We start from the raw sequence: 20,904 nt of genomic DNA, 5'->3' as shown, positions 1-20,904 counted from the left end.
ATATCCTCTTTGATATATACATTTTGGCTGATTAAAATCCAAAACATCTATCTGCATTTGTGCCAAATATAAATTTCTATTAACAATTTACTCCCCCTCATCAGAGAAGGGGATTTCTCACCTTCTGGTCCAGGAAGGAAAATGTAAAACCAGGATGGGACTGAATCTCCCAGTAATCACAGAATAGTGGTCATTGCATTCACCCTAGCCATCACTGGTGGCACCACAGCCTATGGTGGTGCTTCCAGAGATAGCTCAGAGCCTTCTTCTTCATTTCTATCATCTCTACATGGCTACATGGAAGCTCCTAGAAGCCATCCATGCTGCCATGTAAGCAGCCGTGATTTTATCCTGGGCAACCTGGCCTGAAAATATTTAACCCAGGATATCTTAACAGCATAGCAAGAGCAGGCTTAGAGGCTCTGTACATTCAAATATTTATGCTTCCTGGGTGAGTCTGGCAAGAAGTGCTGCCAAGTGTACCTTTATCAGTGTCCTACGCTGGCTAATTTAAAATTAACTTGGGCACTGCCTACATGAGTCGCAGCAACGTGTTTGACCGAAACCACCGTGCCCCTCCAGGCAGGGTACCCAGCTCAGGGGGAAGGCAGAGCTGAGAAGATCATTTTCTGATTCAAAACCTGAGCTAGTTCACCAGAGAGACTGACAGCACAATATAGCACTGTATAGCAGTGCTGGAGAGAGCAACCTCACTCAAGGGAGATGCAAAAGAGGAGACCAATGAGCATTTTGGAGAGAACCTGCGCTCAGGATGCTGCTGGCAGCTGTGACAAAGCTGCACTGAGGTTGGTTTTTCACACCAGTGCTCACAAGGTGCTCAGAGACCTGTGGCTCAATGGGTAAAATTAGGGACATCCTTCAGATGATTTCATAGGCAGGACAGTAGTTTTTGGGACTTGGCATTTATCAAAAACCTTTCTTTCTTAAAAAAAAACCAAAAAAACACTGAAAGAGTGGCAGAGGAAAATAAAGGGATTTGCAAATTTTCTCACTTTGTCCTACAGAGTTTTCTCTGAGTATTATTCCAGAATTAGAACCTGATTGTTCTTCCTGATTGTCTCCTTTTGAGTGAAAAGCACTTAATTAACATAGAGAGATCACGTTAAATAATGAAAAATTATCAAGCATCTTAGTGTGTGTTTATTTACAGGATTGCTCCAGAAGAACACACACTGTTGTAAAAGTAATTCACTCATTTTCCAGTGCCTTTCTAATTATCAGGCAAAATGAAACCTTAATCTGTTTTCAGGAGACAGCAAATTCAGTTCCCCGCCATAGAAATGATTCGGCATGTAGGAAATCACAGCTCCCGCTGCTTTTTCCCGGTCATTTAAACGGAGCAGATCCCGCTCGGTTTCTGCATCCCTTGTAACTCTCCCAGCTCCACCAAACCATGTGTTTGTTGTGTCTGAGTAGCGCTCCTCTCCACCAGATCGGTTCGCTTAGACAAGACTAATTCAGGAACATGAGGAGTAGTACGAATTTGCTGTTAAAAAAAGAAACAGGAAAAAAAAAAAAAGTAAGCAGAGAACTATTGGGGGAAGAAGTAAGAAGCGTTGTGTGCGGGCAGGAAGCGTCCCGTTTGCAGGACTGCAGAATTATCTCAGGTTTCTCGTTTCCTAGGAACGTAGTAACTTCCCCGTGGGTTGTTTTGTGGGCGGTGTTTTTGAATTTATGCTAATCCAGCTTCGCTGACAGGGAGAGGAGCCGTGTCTCGGTGCCACAGCTCTGCTGACAGCCGGCAGCGGCGGGCGCTGCCGCCCGGCCAGGCCATGGGCTGGCGCTTGTGACAGGGTCCCTCGCCCGGCCCTCGGGTCGCCTCTGTCGCCAGCAGCGGGGCCGACATGTGCCTATGACCATGGAGATGAAGGACTCAGGCAGCGTGGTGCTGACAGCCTACCATCCCCACAGCCCGGCCAGGATCCCGGGCATGGAGCAGAGCTTTGTGCAGGATGTGCCCCCCAGCCACTCGCCCGGCAGCAGGTAAAGGCCGAGCGGGGGAGCGGTGCCCTGGCCCGGTGTTTTGCCCGGCTCGGACACTCGAGAGCACTTCGCTCGTTTCTTGTCTCCGCCGGGAAAGTGATTCAGCGGGTTGGGGTTGGGAGGGGGAAACACGAGTGCCTATGTTAAATCTTGTAAATCGACAGTTCAGACCAGTTTCCTTCCCAGGATACTCAACAAGACAATCCCTCGGAAAAAAGGCACGTGAATCAGGCTTCTGCTCAGAGAGTTTAGGACTGTGCTGCCAAAGAGTGAGGTGGTGGGACCGGCTGAGCTTGGCGCTCAGAAAGTTGATTCTGGCTTTGGTTTAGAGGATTATTTAATTCCTTCTCCGCTCACTCGCCGGGTCAGAACCAGCCCTTGTGCTTCTCTCTGTGAAACTGAGGTTGCTGCTTTGCTTTGCACGCACAATGGGGGACTGGATCGCTAAAGACTTAGTCTAAATACGAAAATTCCTTTGTGTTGCAGGAAACTAAGTATTGTCTTAATTAATGCAGTCGCGTGTATGTTTACCTTCCTGCCTTGTAAGAATGCATGTATTTGCGCAGTTCAAAACCAAGCGGTTTGAGCAGTTTTACTGTTTTAGAAAATCTGATCTTTCTCCTGAACATACGTATCTGAGTTTTGCAACTTTCTCCAAAAGAAGTGATATAAAAGTTTATACTGTAAAAAGTTGAAGAAAGTAGCAAATCGTGCATTATGGCTTGACTGAAAAAATAAGAACTAAAGTCTAAGGAAACAGCAGATGACATTATCCCCATTAATTAAGTCTGTGTCTTCTCTTAATAAAAATAATGATATTTACTTCATATTGTTTATTTATAGCCCAATAGCTATTTTGTTTTCAATGTCATTATTTAGATTAGCTGCATCTTCCTGTTCTTTGTGTGTTTCCCTGGCTGTCCCATAAAGATAACTCCTTTGTTCTGGTAAACTGCTGTTGGAGAGCAGTACCAAAATACACAATTATATGTTGAGAAAAGTAACTGGAGTCTGGGCGTTTAGATGCAGTAAGAATGGCATTTGCTACTCAAAACAGAGAGCAGTGGTTTGGCATTGAGTTACAGGGAAACACAGTTTTTTGTCCCTGTGCTCTTCCCTTAAGAAGAGCACTAAACTCTATCTCCCTTTAAGTTTGTGAGCAACAGAAATGTGGTGTTTTGCTGTTTTTCTTGTAGGTGTGCTAATTGTCTTGAAATGCACTTGAAACTGAAGCTCAGAGTGTCTGAGGGTTTAAATCACACACATAAATCACATGCATATCACCTACAAAAAGCAGAAGTGCCAATTACAGTTCCTGAAAGAAAATAACTAAAGCGAATCCTGACATTTTGATGAGGAACGTATTTTGGAAGCTTCTGCCGTGGGCCAAAGCCATGCGGAGTCTCTCTCCGTGTCTACATATCCATAAGATTTTGGTGCTGTCTCCCCTTTCTTGTCCTCAACTTCCCACAGCTGTCTAAAAGCAATAGGCAAATTCTGCCATACGGGCAGTCAGTGGCTGTCTGAGTTTCCAAAGCCTGTTCAAGAGAGTGATTTTATTAACCCAGCATGAAGTCCTCTGGAATGCAGAACCCATGAAGGCAAATGGACTGAATGCTTTAGCAAATGGTAAAATAGGCTCTGGCTTAATCCCTACTTCATCTTCTAAGAACTCTTTCCTGGACTGTATTTTCTACAGTCTCCTCTGCCACCATCCTAATGCAAGAGCTTTTATTATAGGTTCTGTCTGGTGTTCCTTGATCCCTAGGGCAGCTACTCACACTATGGCATTTTAACTCCTTAACTCTTCAGGAAAATAATTCAAAAAAGCAGGAAAAGAGCAGAGGTGTCACCCTTTTCTTGTTTGATAACAAAAACAGTTGGGACCCAGAGCCTGAAGTCAGCTGCTTAAGTTACATGTAGCTCTAAAGCTGTCTCTGTTTGAGATGTTTATCCATGAGAATAGAATCTGTCTTGGATATTAGCCTTTAATTTGGTAAACTGCTGACCAATTCTCTCTTCTCTTAGGAATCAAGATACTTCATTTTTCTTCTCATAACATTTTGCTTGGTTTGGAGTGATGCACTCTTTGTATTAGAATAGGTCCACTCACCGGAGCTGGGCTTGGAGTTGTCTTCCAGCTGTTTTCTCTCGCAAAAACTTTCCCTTTGGAAACTTTCTGATCAGAGTTTTCTCACAAAAAGTGGAATCTAATGCAGCCGCAGCCAGCAATTAACTGTGCCACTCCCCACCATTAAAAAAGACACTGATAAGAAAAGAAGGAAAGATTTAAGTAACCATTATGAGCCCCTAAACAAATTAGTAATCTTAAACACTCTTGACAACCCAGACACACAGCTGAGTAGCCCATCTATATGAAAGGTTATATTAACAGATGCATCAGACCACTTGGATTCATATTCATGCCCAACTCTCAAAGGCTGGCATCCTTTGTGCATTTCTAAAACACACTGCCAGCATCAGGGTCAGCATGAAGTATAGCAGCTGCAAGCATTTCCAGTTCTAAGCCCAGTGGGTATATACCCCATTATAAGTTAGAGGATAGTAGCTGGTGGGCTGTAAAGAGAGCAGGAGAAAATTTGCTTAAATTGCTTTGAATGGAGGATGGATCAGTTTGTGGTGAAGGATGGAAAATTCATAGAAGTAATGAAGAGGAGAGTGGGATGAAAGTTTGACTGCATAGTGATGCCATCACCAGGTTAGCTTCCCAAGTAGCATTGGATAACATCAATAATGTGGTTAAGAAAGGGACCACAGATTCCACCCATCCTCCAGAACAAGAGTTCATCAGAGAGACTAAAGACTTAAATATCTTGACTTCAGTTATCCATATAGTTCAATTCTGTCTCTCTCCATTTGTTGCATCTTGCAGACTTATTTAACCCCTTCTCTACATGGGCTGGGGTGAGCCCTGAAAACTGCAGTATTGAGTATCCTAGACTTCCAGGAGAATTCTCCAGACAAACCTTCCTTTAATGCTAATATAACTAGCAAATTCATTTTCAATTTTCTCATGAGATATTAAGGTCTCTTTTCTTAGTTTGCCATCTGCTTTTACATGCATTTTATAGACATTTATAGTACTTGTATCTTTTTTTTTAATTTATTGCTTGTGAGAATGAGGTGTTGGGGAGATCTCTTGCTTTGTTTGCTTGGAAGTCAGGCTAGCCCTACAGCATACAATTATAGTGGGAAAGATTCCTGTTCTTGTGGCAACCCCATCACTCTTTTTTAATCCTGTTTATTAGAAAATAGATGTCACAAGTAACAGCACCAAAGAAGCCAGAATATCACACTATCCCTGTCTCAGTGCAAAGGTGAAAGTGCTGGTTTATGTTACATAATGGTCAGCTTGGCTTCCTCATTTCAGAGAATGAAGGACTTTGTAGTTGTGCACAAATGCTGCTCCTGGGTTATATAGAGGAAAAGTGGGGCCATGGCCATATGTCTTTCTCACATCTCCTTTTTATCCTGTTAGGAGTAGCTAGGAGGAGTTATTCCTGTGCTCAAAGGAAACAGGCATGACCTCTATGCCAAATGGCCAGAGAGCTCTCTAAGGTAATTATGCAATTAGGGGAAGACAAAGCATTCCTAAGTGAGTCATGCTCCAGCTTTCCTCGACTCCAGTATGATAATTAGTGTGTTCCTCTGTTTGCTACCACACATCTACCAGCAAAGAACTCATCCTGCACTGCGAATCACATTTTCACTGCAATGAGTGGCTGTCACTTATGTGAGCATGAAATAAGAATTAGGGCAAAGAAAAAGCATGTTCATAGGGTTTGTTCCTGCAGAATGGTGTGAGAGCAGCTTTTAAAGTGCACATTAAGCTTTTTACACATGGAGTAACCTTTTCAATCAATAATCATGCAAAGAGCAGCATATATACTACCAAACCTCAGAGCTTGCTGCATAGGTAAAGGACAAAGTAGGTGTCAGCACTATTGATCAGCACAGCCAAGAGCCATTCTTACTGTCTTCCCTAGTCAACTGCAAGTCTGGTACTTCCAGTTGTTTCAGAGAAATGCCTTCCCAATCTCTTTGCATTCAGCATGTCTCGCTCCTCCTTCTGTCAGGGAGGATTTCTGACTTTCAGGCAGACATAACTAAATGAAAGAGTCAAAAAAGAACAGGAATATTTTCTATACTGGTTGAAAAATACGGTGTGGATTGAGTTCCCTGCTGGCAACTTCCAGGATCCTTGCTCTCCAGGTCTACGGCTTGCAGAGTTGGAGCTGATAGTCAAGTCATTACGCTGGACAAGCATGACACCAGATTGTTTTGTAGGATTCATTCTTCCTTGCAAGCCTCAAGATACTACAGATATATGTCAAGGTGAGGTAAAGCGTCATGAAATAATTCCCTGAAAGGAATACAACCACAGGAGGAGTCTTTATGCACCAAAATTTGTCTTGTGACAGGAGGAGCTATGTGAACAGCTCGGGTTTTATCCCAACAGAAGCAGATTTTATCACACTGAAGTAAGGTCTGTAAGCCCCGGGGCCAGGTGATCTGGGTTGGATTTCTGTCAGTGCTGATTGAGCAGCTCCCCAGCTCAGTTGTATACAAGCGATGTCAAGAATGTCTTCTTGGTGATGCAGGATAAACAACCTTAACTATTTTGGATGTTTATCTCACCTTATCATAAACTTACCCAGAAGACAAAAATAAAAATCTGGCTCCTTTTCCACAGTAAATCTTGACATGACTTGAGCCTTTTGCAGTAACTTGGACTCCAAAGCTATGAATTTAAAATTTTAGAATGTACTAAATGTGGTAAAGAAAATCCCACAAATCAGTAGCCTAGGAAAAAACAGCATTGTCACCAGCTGCGCAAAAAATAAATTTTATGGAAAAAATAACCCTTGCTGCAACTTATAGAAGCTTTCTAAAATATGATTGTTAAAGTGTATTTTTATAGATGCTGAGATGATAATTCTTAATAAAATATTTACCAGGAGGATGCATATAAATAAGTCAGACAATAGTAGACACGCTTTTCCTGTAGGTTTTAGAAATATCCTTGTCCTCTGGGAGCCACACTGAGGAATGTAGTATTTATAGCCAGCTCCTCATGTTATGGTTGAAACTAGAGTTGGCTTCTCTGGTTTCTTTTTAGTTTGGTGCTCCTGCTGCTCTCCCTGGTACCTCCATATGTAGAGCTAATGAAAAACATCTGGCACTGTCCTTTTGATCATTTTGTTGGGTTGAGCATTTAGCCAGCTGCCCCATTCATTTTTAACTAAGTCACTTATCTCTGATTACATGAGTGTTGGAGCTGCCTGCAAAAAAAAAAAAAAAAAAAAAAGTAGGACCTGAGAGCCCTGCGTGCCCTACACAGATATGTTCAGATTGCATCTGGCAGTCTGACATCACTGGCATAACAAACTGCCAGGAATCCACAACCTTAGTGTTACTTTTGCACAGGAGATCATATTAATTCAGTGCAAATGTGTGGAAAATGTGGAAATGTGGAGAGGTGGCAACTGCAAGACATGACTATGGAGTACTAGTAAAAGTACTTAGCTAGAGCAGGATCTGAAAAGCATCTGGTTAGTGCTGTACAAATATAGAATCACATCCTGAAATAGTGTGGGGTATCCACAGCAAACAGCCAAGCTGACATCCTGGATTTCAGCTAACCACAGTAGAACAGCCATTTGGCCCACTGCGATGCTTAGCTCCAGCTGGCCAGGCAGCAGAGCCAGTCCAGAGCCAGCAGAGCCAGCCCAGCTGGCAGCACATCTGCCAGAGGAGCAGGACCATGCTCTCTGCAGCCTTCAAGTACCACCATGGTAGGTGCATTCAAAGAGCACAGCAGAGATACCCAGAGAATAGAACCCAGAGTCCCATCCCAAAGTGGTGACTGAAGCAAAGCATCCTACCTAGCATTTTGGTCCCCCTTTTCCTTCCTCCTGCTTTCTCTCTCAGTGAAAATCAACTCATACCACCCTGGTCTTCCAAGTCCTGTCTGAGAGCTAGGGACTCAGAACAGGGAGACAAATAACAATACAAGGGAGTGGGAAGAAGAGGGGAGCACAGGAGGACACACGAAGGACCACTTTCCTAGGTGTATTACCTCATTTGCATCCTTGTGTGCAAATAAAAGGACCTGGAATCAGAAAATAAATAACTCATAAATGTTGTTTTGTGGTGGGGATATTTACAGCTGGGCCTCAAGCCCCACCAAACATATGGAGTTTGGAATGGCATTTAAGTAGTGATGTTGAAATCAAAACATGAAATGGTTTAAAAGACAGGTTGTTTGAAGAAGTGCTCTCTCACCCTGAAGGACTATTTCAGCAGAGATCAGCAGAAGTGCTTGAGCTGGCATCCCTTGTAATTAATGCAAGGAAAAGACTGATGATCTGTGAGGGATCCCTCATTTCTGTAATTCATTTTTTTCCCTGCCATATCTCAACTTTCCAGACACTGTCAGAGTCTCTGAGGAGAGTGGAATAAACATTGGAGCAGGGAGCCTTTTATCAGCTTTTTGGTTTAAATACAGTCACATTGTCTCATTTAGGATGCTGTGTAATACTCAGCTACTGTAGGTCTGTGGGATTTTCAGATGTGTAAAATCATCCAGTTTAGCATGGATATATGTTGGATGCTTAGGCAGAAGGCAGGCCTTTTTTAAAATTTCTTGGTGCAGAAGTCCCTCTGAGCAGATAATGAGCAAGATAATGACCATAAGTCTTTTTGTAGAAGGTAGAAGAGCCCTAGCAGAGAGAGACAGAGGAGAACAAGTATATATGTGGACAACAAGTATCAGATGTAGAAGTCCAGCTGTGTTGACATCATTAACCAGATGAAAGACAAGATTAAAGCAACAGACAAGCCAGGGAACTGTGTTTTAAGCACCTGTGCGTGAAACCTCAGGACATCGGCCATGAGGTCACTCTCACAATTTGCTACCAGAAATGGAAGAAGCTCTAGAGCTGTAAGTCTTCATATTTTACTATAGTTAATAAAAAAACCCCTAGCTTTCAAATGGTCAGACTTGGGAAGAGCATAATAAATGTGTAAAGGCCTGAATTTGACTCATGGAATGGTAGGTTCTTTGCTAACTATACCCCTGCAGAGTCTGCAGATAGCCGGACTCTGAGTTAATCAATGCAAAATACAGGTATGGCAGTGGAGAGCCTCCTCAACATCTGTTTCTCTTTCTCTGGCTAATGAAAACTCAGAACAAAATACCATCCAATCGTCTTTTCTGGCCCAGTGATTATCATACCTAGTGGTCAAGAGGGAATTTAGACGTGAGAATGACAGATCCTTTTTAAGGTTAATCTTAGTATAAGAGCAAGAACTGGATAGTTGTAGCATTCAAGCCAATATGAATTAGTCCTTTTTTTAATTCTAATTTAATAAAACATCAGTAATAAATCAGGCAGTGAAACAGCAAGTGGGATATGAGTCTTCTTTGTACATATGGACTGAATTAAAGGACACTTAGGTGTAGTTATAGAGGAATTACTCTGAATTTAGTAGAAATGGAATAAGTCATTAGAGCTCATATATTTTTGTCAATAATTTAACTTAGAGGGCATGATTTGATTATGCTATCTCCTGTCTCAAGTCAGGCTGACTTCTTTAACAGTATTCTTGCAGAACAGGGCATCCATATGAAGTCTTAGATAATTAAAACATAACAGTAACTAGGCCTGTCTTCTTTTTCCAGGACTTCCCTCCATTACTCAAATATTTTGAAAACTTGAATTCTAAATATTTGTCTGGATGTATCAGAGATAAAATCTTTGCTGTAAATACAGGTGAAACCCAGACCACGGGGGCCTAGGGCATTCTGCAAAGATGTTTTTCAGGCTCGGCTGTTCTTGGCCAGATGGTGCCTATGTCATGCATGTGCAAGGAGGTGGAAGGAAGCAGAGAGTTTATCCTGATGAACAGAGACAAGGGAAGCCTTGGCACTCAAGCTGCAGCAGGATTTTAAATTGCAAGTGCTCACTTTTGGAGAGAGGGTGGGGAGCAGGAAGCCAGGACAGCCTTCCAAGCAAAGGAAAGAGGTCTTTTAAGTACATGGGAATCTTTTGTCACCTGCTGAAACAATAGTGTCTGCCTCATATGAGGTCTTTCTTACATCTTCCACTCAGAGGATGCATTTCACTATAAGACCCTGTGATCTGCTGCAATTCTTTGATGCTGCCTTGTTTGCTTACTTTCTTCCCTCATTCTTTCTTTCAATTAGCAAAAGCAATTAACCCATGAAAATTTTAATATTACTGGTAATTTGAATTTTCGGGAAGTATTCATTTATTCTAATTTACCTGTGTGTATAGAATATGTGCAAGCCCATAGATGGAGCGTGAAGTTTATGGTTACCCACGTGTCATTGACAATTCGCAGAGTATATGGCAAACATTAGAAATAATTGTCCTACAAGTCAAATATTAACTGGAATTTTCTTCAAGCATATTTGTTCAAACCATCTGTTGCCTCTGAGAAAGCGTAGCAATTAAAAATAAACAAACAAGACAACCTATGTCAATTTTTGAAGAGCTTTCTTCATCATACAGGACCTCCGTGTTCTGTATTTAGGAAGCACACCACATCTTTTTGGGAGAGACATTGATTCTGCAGCTATTTAGTGTGGTCAAAATGCATTTCATCCTTAATGGACTCCATCTCTTATGTCTTTTTTTTAACTACTAAATTTGTTTTACAAGATTTAGCCAACCCTGGCCTGAAGTTAACTGTGCCACACTCAGCACTGCAGTAAGATCATGCAAGCCAAAACAGCTTGCTCCGCTCTACACTGAACACAAGCAAATCTGCAGCTGATTGCCTTACATGTCATGCAGCAATAAAATCATTAGTTTTAAGTAATCATGCATTTGTACATGGAGTTTATTGTCATAGGATGTCCTTGGAGGCTCATTTTCTCTTTCCAGATTCGAACATGGGGTATGGTATTCATGTGGATAACAAGAATGTCTATAATTAACACTTAGTGCTATCAAGAATTCTAAAAGATACAGTTAAGTTGTAATTTTCAGAGGTAACCTTCTCCTCCTTACATGAAACACTTTCTGAAGTAAGAAGGATATGTATTGCTTTTTTATTTCACAGTATTTTTTTGCTCTCCAACACAGGACACTGGAATTTGAGTACTATTAGTATTTAGGCCCAGCTGTGATGTCTGTATTCTACTGAAAATCTGCATTACAGGCAAAAAAGAACCAAATAAAGCAATGAAAAGAAAATATAAAACTGAAGAGATTCAGCCTGACATCATATGGTTTAACAGCAAGATAATAAATCTGTGGCTTTAGTGGATATCAAGATTGCCACATAATGACAGCACACAGGAATTCAAAACATACTTTCATGGGGTGGCTGCAAGCAAATCTGAGCTCCCTCTGCCTGTGCCCAGGAGCTGTAGGACCACGTTAGCATGGAGTTTTTTCCCAAGCCAAAAACCAGCCATGGTGATGCCCCACCTCAGCTGCTGGCTTATGGCCCTGGGGAGCCCTGTCCATCCCACTGACACAGCTGTAGGAAACTTGAAGGCTGGAATTCAAAGTGTTTAAACTAATGCTTCAGGACTGATAAGGGAGGAAAAAAAAAAGGTATGTGTTTTTCTGAACAGGCCACTCTGCTGATTAATAGGTTAGGTTGGGTATTTTCAGGTTTAGGTACATAAACAGATACAAAGTTACACTGCATTTTTCTCAAATGCTTTGCAGCCTGGAAGGGAAGCTTTACCCAACTTACTTGAACCATAGCAGAATAACTTGTTCTTTTGTGCAAATCAGATTCCTACAAGGGAAAAACACATGAAAAAGGAGCACTGCTTGTGATGCTCCCTTAGAAAAGCTTATTGACAACAATATGAAAGTATTCATCATCTGAATCCCTGTAGACTCCAGCAGAACAATCAAGGGTACAGCAGGGATCCAGCACTAGTTCTGATGAATAAATTTAAAGAAGATTTTACATTTTTATTAGGTTAGATTTTTTTTCCCTTTACTTAGATAATCCATTTGAAGAGTAGATTTCTGATTTTCTGGAAGAATAGAGCTTGAAAACCTTTTATTTCTTAAAAAATAGTGAGGCCAGTCAGCATCTGAATATCCATTAGAATCTCCTTTCTAATTAAATTTCATCAGCTAGATCAGAAATATGATGATGTTCAGAAATTGCATTGAGCCACATTCAAACACTGTAAATAAGGTTTATAACCTTTATTCTTGGAGCTGTCAGTTCAGCCTTTGGTTTCTGAATCATTTCATGGCATTGATCCAGTGCTTCAGTTATGCTGAAAAAGACATTGACCACTGCAGAAGTGGGTGGAAAAACATCATTCAGCAGTCAGCTGGGTATATCTGCTGAAAGTATGTCTGTAATTTTGTGAAGGAGATGGTGTTACTAAGAACAGATTGGTTTCTGAGACTGCCTTGAACCCAGCCAGCTGTAGTTAAACCCTCAAAGGCTGACAAAGTGCATTCCTAATTATATCAGTGGAGTAGATGGCTGGATTAAGTTACCTCCTTTGAGACTATTGGTGATGAGTTTCCATCATTGGGATAGATTTTGTATTTCATACAAACCAAGGGGACCTCAGGCTGTACAACAATAGGAATGGCCCAAATTCTGACATGATACATACACACCTGCAGGACTACCCTAAAGCCCACAAATAGCCATATCCTGTTAATTCACTGGACATAATGATAACATGTGATAGGCAAACTTTGAAGACTTTGAATAAATTTAAACTTAGTATGGGATTAATCTTTGAAATTAAGTACATCAGTTTGCACCAGATACCAGAAAAAAAAACAGGAAAATCATACACAGTGGAAAGAGTTCTTCTGGTATCTTTAGAGAAAACACATATTTATGGCTCTGGCCATCTTCACAGGGTCTTAAAACACTCACTGACATCAGTAGACTTAGGCAGCTGGTATAGCTGAAGATATAAGCTGAAGGTCAGTGTTTATTTTTTTGTACTTTTCTATGGTCTGTATTTAGTTAAAAACTTAATACTGTTTTTCCATCATTTTTAAGTACCTATAAAATGAGTAATGCTCTATAATGTGGTTATAGCAGACCAAACTTACCAAATCCTGAAGATCACTTGAAAGTGATGAGTAGATCTCAGAGATAAACAATGAACAACACATTCTTACGTACAATGAGAGGAGTGACATATTCTTACAGAAGGGAAGGAAACCTCTTAATCTTTGATGTCAGTTTCATATTTGATGAGAAGAGTTTGCTCACTTTGCAAGACTGCTGTTGTGCATTTTATGTTTGGGAGACATAAGGAAAATTCCTCTTTGCTTGAGCTGACATTTCTGCTCTTTCTCGCATTTAAACCATGATATCTAAAGCCAGAGAGAGAACACAGTTCATGACACCTGGAAAATCCTGTTTAGAGTTAGGTGCTGTGGTGGACTGATCAGATAAGTCACTCTGGAGAAGAGTACATGTTTGTTTTACTGCTGAACTGTGGAGGCTAGACAGAGTTGAATCTTTGGATTACAAACGTAATTGACATCTCACCACACTGCAAGTCAGACCTAGAACTCCTCCTGGTGACGGTAGGCTTTGGGCTTGCCTCTGAGGATCCTAGATGGCCTGTGTCAGCATTCTGCGACTGACTGTACCTTCAATACATGTTGCAGTTCTTTTTTGTCATTTATCCTATTCACGCCATTCTCTTATTTAGAAACTCCTAAATTCCACACAGGGATGAATCAGTTATTGAATTTCTCTGTAACTGCATTTCTATTGCATCTACTTTGTGCATTTATTGGACTTTGATGAAAAACAATGAGCTTTGCCAAAAACTACTGAGCTACACAGGAAAGATAATTGAGTGGGGCAGTTCTGTAATGGTCACTCATGATGGAAAAACTTAGCAAGTTCAATGGGATATTTTTCCTTTTAGATTCATCACAGTCACTTTTTTGGATTGCACTCAGAGAAATATACTTACAAATGGAAATACTATCACAAGTTAGCACTGGACCCTAAAATCCAAACAAAACAATGAAGCAACACAGACTTTCCTTCCTATTCTGATAGCGTCACTGGAACCACTGCCTAGTAAAGGGATTTTGTTTGAAAAAACTTCCTTCTGTGTTTTTTTACAGTGCTGTGTGTCTGCATTCCTGTTCATTTGTATGCTTGATTAGCTGAAATCAAATACAGTGATGCAGGTCTCGAAGCAGCTATAAAAACTGAAAGTGAGCAATACTAACAGAAAAAAAAATTCTACTTTGGAATCTTCATGGGAATTGCTGTGCAGAAAGCAAAAGAGCTGATGCAAATTCATGTATGTGTTTTTCCTTCATCTTATTTTGTCATTTTGTAACAGAAGTTTACTTTTGAGTGGACTTCAAATAGTCTTGCGAGCAGGTAACAAAGGATGTACTGTTTGTGTCTCTGCCTCATGCACAGCTGTTGTCTGGCCAGCAGCTTGAAAGACATAGCTAGATTTAAAGAAATTCTGTAAGTATTAATTGTGGGGTTTTTTTCCTCTACCTGTGATATTCTGTGTGCTTTTGGTAATACTTTTGCCTTTTGCTGAGTTAGTCTTGTGGTTTTGGAATGAGTCCTGTAGATTTTAAGAATGGGTAAGGTATTTTGGTTTTTGCGGGTGATGTTGTATCTTCTGAAAATGAATCATTGAATTGATTCTGATTATAAACAGCAATTGAAATTAATAGAAATATACAGATATATAATTTTAGGTGCCTAAGATAAGAAGATAGGTGAAGATCTATGTCATCCTATCTGTATATTCAGAATATATCACTTATGTAAAGATAAAAGAAAATAATACAGTACACATCTGAACCTTAAGCAAGAAAACTTCCAGTCATTAATAGAATCTAAAGGAACTTAGAAGAAAACTCAAAAGTTAAGGATAAAGTGGCAATTACTTAATAAGAAGTACATAAATAAAAAAGAAAACATACCTAAGATCTACTTGAATGGCTATTCCACAAGTGCCTCTTGCTCGGTGGTTGCAGGATTTTTTTGCATTTGCCTTGTTGTTGACAAAATCTTGGCTAGTCTTTCTTTGAAAATGGGTAATATTTGACAGCATTGGAAGAGATCTTTTTGAGTAGATACCCTTTTTCATTACTAAGTAGTAAAGTGAAGGATAGACTAAAACCATGATGAAAGTAGATGAAAGATCATCAAAATGCTTCAGCTGAGGCTTGTTCTTGAATTCAGGGATTTGTTTTGATGTGGTGCTTTACTTAAATTACTGATTTAATCATGCACTTGTTGAAATTAAAGCTGTTGAAAAGTTCTGTGATTGGATTATGTGGAAAAGAATGTTTGTGACTAGAATATTGAATAGGGATTGTAAAAATTGTTACTCAGAAGTCTGAACAAGTAACTGAAACACATGTTACTGGGCATTTTCACAAAGAAAGCATTTGAAAGTACACATTCATAGCAGATGTGATGGCAGAAGCTTTTTGACTCATTTTGTACATTTCTTTGATGCAACCCTTGAAATGCCAACAGCCAAATGATTTACTGCACTGTATTTGAGTTTTGACTGCTATCCTATACAATATGTAAATAGGAAAGTCCTGCTTCCCTGGAAATTATGATAAGAGCGTAGCTTCTTGGTTAGCTGAGATTGACCTCATGCTACTATCCAATGTTTGCCTAAAAAAATGAAATTAATTTGTTTTGCATGAAAAAAGCAATCAGATAATATCTTGAGTGGAAAGCCTTGACTTAGACATATGGACTGTGTGTACTATAGAAAACTTTGATGATTTACAGTATTTCTAAGTACTTTGAACATTTTTTGATGGATGGGCTGGTTTAATCTCATTGACAAGATAAATAATGAGAGCAGCTCTGTGGCTCCTCTGAGTTGCTGTGGTTGTCTGATTTTCATTGGACACAAACTTTATCATAAACTTACTCTGAGTAGCACTTGCCCTGCGTTTCCTGCAAGGTTTGCTGGACTTGATTTCCACATTGTTAGTCATATTCTGTTTCATATAGAAATGTTCTATACAAAATTTTTGGGTTGTACTTTTTTCACAGATGTACACCCAGGGCAATTATTTGCATTGTCCAGTTGCTCATGAAGGACAAATTCAGCTTGACTGTGGGCTGTGCCAGGGCATGCTCTCGGGTTCTCCTGACCATTTCCCCAGCTCTTATCATTGCCTTAAAATGTTACAGTAAAGCCAGAAGTCTTTCCCTGTCAGTTTTCAGAACTGCAGCTCTACGGCAAATCTATGGACAGAAAGTGTAGGATAACCAAAGCAAAACCCATCCATAGACTGGTGTTCCTCCTGCAGTTGTGCCAACAGCATTTATGGGACCGTCTTCTGGAGGACAGCTCTAGAAGACTAGGAAGTTCACATAGGAAAATGGCTTAGTTTCATTTTGTTTCTTGCTTGATCAAAAGTTATTGTGAAATTCCCACCAAACTCACAGGTTCTGTCTGGTAGTCGGCTATCCCCAAACTACTTTCTTTCTTTCCTAGTCTGTTGGGGCTCAGAATCACAACCAAGTTGTGATGACAAAACAAACTGCCACTTACACTGTGAGCTTTTATAACCATTTAGGGACTTGCTTGTAGCACGTGGCTAATAAAAAGTAACTTAACTAGGCTTTTACTTCTTTAATGACAGAATTACTTTGAATTATGTCACATTTGCCATGGACAAAACTTTCACATGGCAGTTAATATAGCTTGGTTGCTAATTAGGAACTTTTCCAGCAGTAGCAATAACATTTTTTGTCTTAACTCTTATAATTATATTCATCTGAAACTCCTTTCCCTGGACCACAAGAACTCCATAACTACACCTAAGAAAAGATTTTTCTTGGATATTACATAGATGTAAAATAAACGGGCGTTACTGCTTCCTCCAATCTCCACCACCAACTTTTGTGATAGGAAAATCTATGTTTCTCAAAAGTTCCAGGTCATGGTAGTCAACTGTCAGCTTCTTACATAACAACACAGCAGCAGGAATCATCACTAAAATTATTATCCAGTGAAGTTTAATTTATATTGGCCAATTCACTGGCATTATCATTCATCAGTTCAGGATCCACAGTATAAATAACTTTGAGAATGAAAGCTCTGAGAACACATGTTAAGTTCATCTAAAATTTCTCTCTTAAGGCCAGGAGAAGATTAATGCAGTCATGAAAGCAAAGGTCTGGCGCCTCCATCAGCTCCTTTTCCAGTTGCCTGAATGCTAAAATGATCACAGAAATTTCCTCTTCAGTCTTAACTGCACAACCCACACACATGCACAACTCCAACAAAGTGATGACTTGCAGCCTGTGCAGAAATACCCCTAACCTGCCTGGCAGCCAGCTGGCGTGCCCTAATCCAAGCTCTGAGGCTCGGACTTGAGCCCAGACTGCTCTGTCTTGAGAGTCAGCAGTGCCAGCAGTGCAGAGAAGGAGGCACGTGTCCTACCTCGGCTGGAGCCCACGTCCTCCCTGCAGCAAAGTGGCTCCAGCCAGGACAGCTTCCAGTGTAGCAGTGCTCAATTTCAAAAACATCCACGTAAAAACTGGCCTCTGCACAAATCACAAGTCTGAGGAAGTTCTGGAGATAGTTGTAACCGTGCTGGAAAGGAAAAAGGGGAAAGCCATGAGCTTGTTTGAAAAAACAAAGCAGCAACTAGAATTTGATTTTTTTCCTGCTGCCTCCTGGCAGGTGACCCTCTGTGGATGCATGAGTGCTGAACACTGCCTGACAGCATTCTCGCTTCAGTTCAGTTTGAACCCAGTTTATAAACAGGCAGAAAGCTGCCTTCCACTGTTCTGCCCAGCCATCCTACCTGCCCCCGTCCCCAGAAAATTGCAAGGCATTAAAATAACCTCTGATGCAGGCACTGATTCTCTCAAGTATAGTAGCACATAAGCACACTCAACACGTGTTTGGAGAGCTCATTAGAGCACAAGTCAGCATTTTCTTTCCTTCAGCAGCTCCAGACTCCTGATGGTCCTTTACCAAGCACTGTTGATTAAAAAAAAAAACAAAAACAAGCAGCCACTTTCCCAGTTCTTGCTTTAACTCCGTACTTGCGAAAAGGTGATAAGGAACAATTTCAGTGCATTGCCCTCCTCTGCTAGTACACATGAATTGTTTTATAGAAAAGGGAAAGCAAAAAGGAGAAAAAGGAGAAAAAGGGAGAGAGAGATTAAAATGCAAAGTAAATAACTTATTAAAATGGCAAAGCTGACATAATGCCATCTGGTTTATGTCTGGTCCCTATTTGGAGCTTGATCCTGCCGGGTACTTAGTGCTCAGGCTGTTCCCTACAGCACTCTCCAGAGCACACTTAATGTTTAAGTGCTTTGCTGGATTATGGCCAGCGTGCTGAGCACCTCAAAGGAATCAGACCTTGCTTAATTTTTCTGGTTTGTAAAAAAACTCTTTCCAGCTCTGAATCCTGGCACTTCTAAGTGAGATTTTTCCTTCTCCACTCCACCCCAACACCCACACTTTTTATTCTGAATAGTCAGTTCCAAGCAGGATTAGACCACTGAATGCCCACAGTGGAAACTCCAGAATAGACAGCCTCTGAGGAAACTCCAGGGGACAATATTTTCACTTGAGTGAGGTCCTACCTAGAGTTATTCAAAACTCCTTTTGCTCAGCCTTTGAAAAACTTCAGCTACAGAGCAAAGAGTGTGTAATAAATTCTCGGACATACTTGGCATATACTCCAAAGGGGCAATAAGCTGTTAAATCAAATCAGAGAAATCCCTACCAAACCAGAATTCGTGGTGTGTCTGACAGCACACACTACATTAAATATTTCAAGTCAATAACTCCAAACGTGGCTGTCAAGATGATGTGCAACCTCCGTGAACTCGACTTTCATCTCTTTCCAATAATAGTGAATCTTTGTGAAGAGCTGCTGTAAATTACAATTACTAAGTAAATTTTCAAATCTTATACCCAGATTTGTAACTAGTCTGAAGACCATGGTGAGAAAGGAATGATGAAGCAAATAGAGACACTTTTTGCTGTCATGGCAAATCTGCTAGGTTTTAGTTTCAGGGTCAGGTTGTGTAATTCCTCTATCAGCTGATCCTTAATGCTTTAAAAATCCTTGAGGTGTACACACTCACTGTGGTGTGGTCTTGCCTGTGCTCTACATGCATCCATGCATGTGTCTATGTGTTTGTGCATTTGTGGGGGGTGTGTTTGTGACCTGCAGTGCATCAGCTGTGCTGCTCAAGTGCAGACACCCAGCGTTTTAGCCATGTGGGAAAACCCACTCTCTAGGAACACCACTTCTGCTCACCTGCCCCCTGCTCACTCTCCACTTCCACTACAACAAAGTTTTACTGGCATTGCAAACATCCATCTGTCTTCAAATAGCTCATGTATTGTCTAAACAGCCAGCAAGAAAGAAAAACAAAAATAAAGAAAATATGTACCTCTTTTCCTCAGTTATAAATTTAGCCTAAGTCCTGAAAAAGACCAAATCATAGTCCTGGATCATTGATTGGATTGAGTCCACATATGTCCATACCCTCTGAGACTAGAAATCATTCTTCACTGGACAAGAAGAGCACTATGCCTCATGGGGCACAAGACAGCAGCTTTAAAATTGCCATGTAATTGGGTATGGGAAAATCTCTGGCTTTCTGTTTCTATTGCTATGCTTTTCTTATACCCCTAACTTTCTGAGTGTATTAGTGAGAAAGAAGCAATTCCATCACTGAAATGTAGCCATCTTAGGGTTATAAAATGATGTTTTCTGCCTGAACTGCAGTCAGAGCATGGCTAGGGAGCACAGCACTCTACATGGGCACAGGTGGGCTGCAGGCTGCTGACGGTAAACAGTAATTTTCAGGGTAGCTGGTGCAAAGGACAGCAAGCAGGAGGCTTTTGTGTCTCACTCACACCTCCAGTGAATAATAATAATAATAGTAATAATAGTACGCAGCAACATTTTCACAGCACACAGAAACATATACAGGTGGCATAAGCAGCAGACTGAAATTTCATGATAACTGTAAACAGAGCTGGGCGTATGCTGGAATTTGTCCAGAATAGTGGACACAGCACTGCAGACCTGTCAAGAAATGGATTCTCCTGGTAGGTCTTTTGCACCCAAACCCCCAACCAGATGTTTGTTGGTGGGGCAGAGAGTAAGGGGCATCTTCATCAGTTAGTGCTTGTATGTATGCTGTGTGGGTGACATTGTCAGATTTCACTGCCTCCCCTTTGCAACACATGCTTTTCCCCATCAGCTATAACCCACCACTGAGTTACCAACTCATGTCCTGTAAGACATAAATTGCCTTCTCAGCTCTTATGAGGCCTCATGAAACAGTTGTCCGTTGGAGCATCTGAAGAGCCCTGCCTGCAATTGCATCAGATGGCAAAGGAGACTGTTACTGTAGTCTTGGCAGTGTTTCCACAAAAGCCTGTTTGAAACATCATCTTTTATCAAATATCTTGAATTTTCTGTCTCTCTGATCCAGAGCTTTCTATTAGCTTTAATTGACAATTTTCTTCTGTCTTTCCAGTGCCAAAAAAGCACTGCCAGTGAAACCATTGGAGCTGGCATCAGTACCAGCTGTTAAATGCACAACAGGGAGCTGAAGAGCTTTGCTGCAGCAGTGTTGCAAGAGGAAATAACTCTCAGATAATCATCTTGCAGGACTCCATGAAACCTGTGACATTGTCATGTGGCTGGTGTCCTCCCAAGGCTTCCCACCTGGGTTTGTACAAGTGTGAGAAGGACTGGGAAACAAAAGCTGTGAAGGGCAAGTTCGGGCTGGCCCTGAAGTGCTTTTCTATCTCTGTTCATGAAAACCATGGGTCTAGATATATCTTGTTTGCAGGACAGTGCTGTTGAAGCCAGAGATTTCTCAATGCTG

The 20,904-nt window shown here is 40.9% G+C and overlaps 1 protein-coding gene across 2 annotated transcripts in view; it reads left to right on the top strand.

Moving 5' to 3' along the window:
* The first annotated feature begins 1,565 nt into the window (after window positions 1-1,565).
* Window positions 1,566-20,904, top strand: part of ARHGAP28 (Rho GTPase activating protein 28) — a 78,096-nt gene continuing 58,757 nt past the window's right edge. Inside the window, exon 1 of one of the 2 annotated variants that reach the window (XM_030970997.1) lies at window positions 1,566-2,004. In XM_030970997.1, coding sequence (XP_030826857.1) covers window positions 1,874-2,004 — 131 coding nt within the window. In that variant the 5' untranslated portion in view covers window positions 1,566-1,873. The remainder of the gene's footprint in view (window positions 2,005-20,904) is intronic. The other variant, XM_030970996.1, reaches the window with a different exon arrangement.

Source organism: Camarhynchus parvulus, chromosome 2 (genome assembly GCF_901933205.1).
Source record: "Camarhynchus parvulus chromosome 2, STF_HiC, whole genome shotgun sequence".
NCBI classification, from domain to species: domain Eukaryota; kingdom Metazoa; phylum Chordata; class Aves; order Passeriformes; family Thraupidae; genus Camarhynchus; species Camarhynchus parvulus.
The sequence above is the reverse complement of the archived record's forward strand: the minus strand, read 5'-3'. Positions and strand labels throughout refer to the sequence as shown.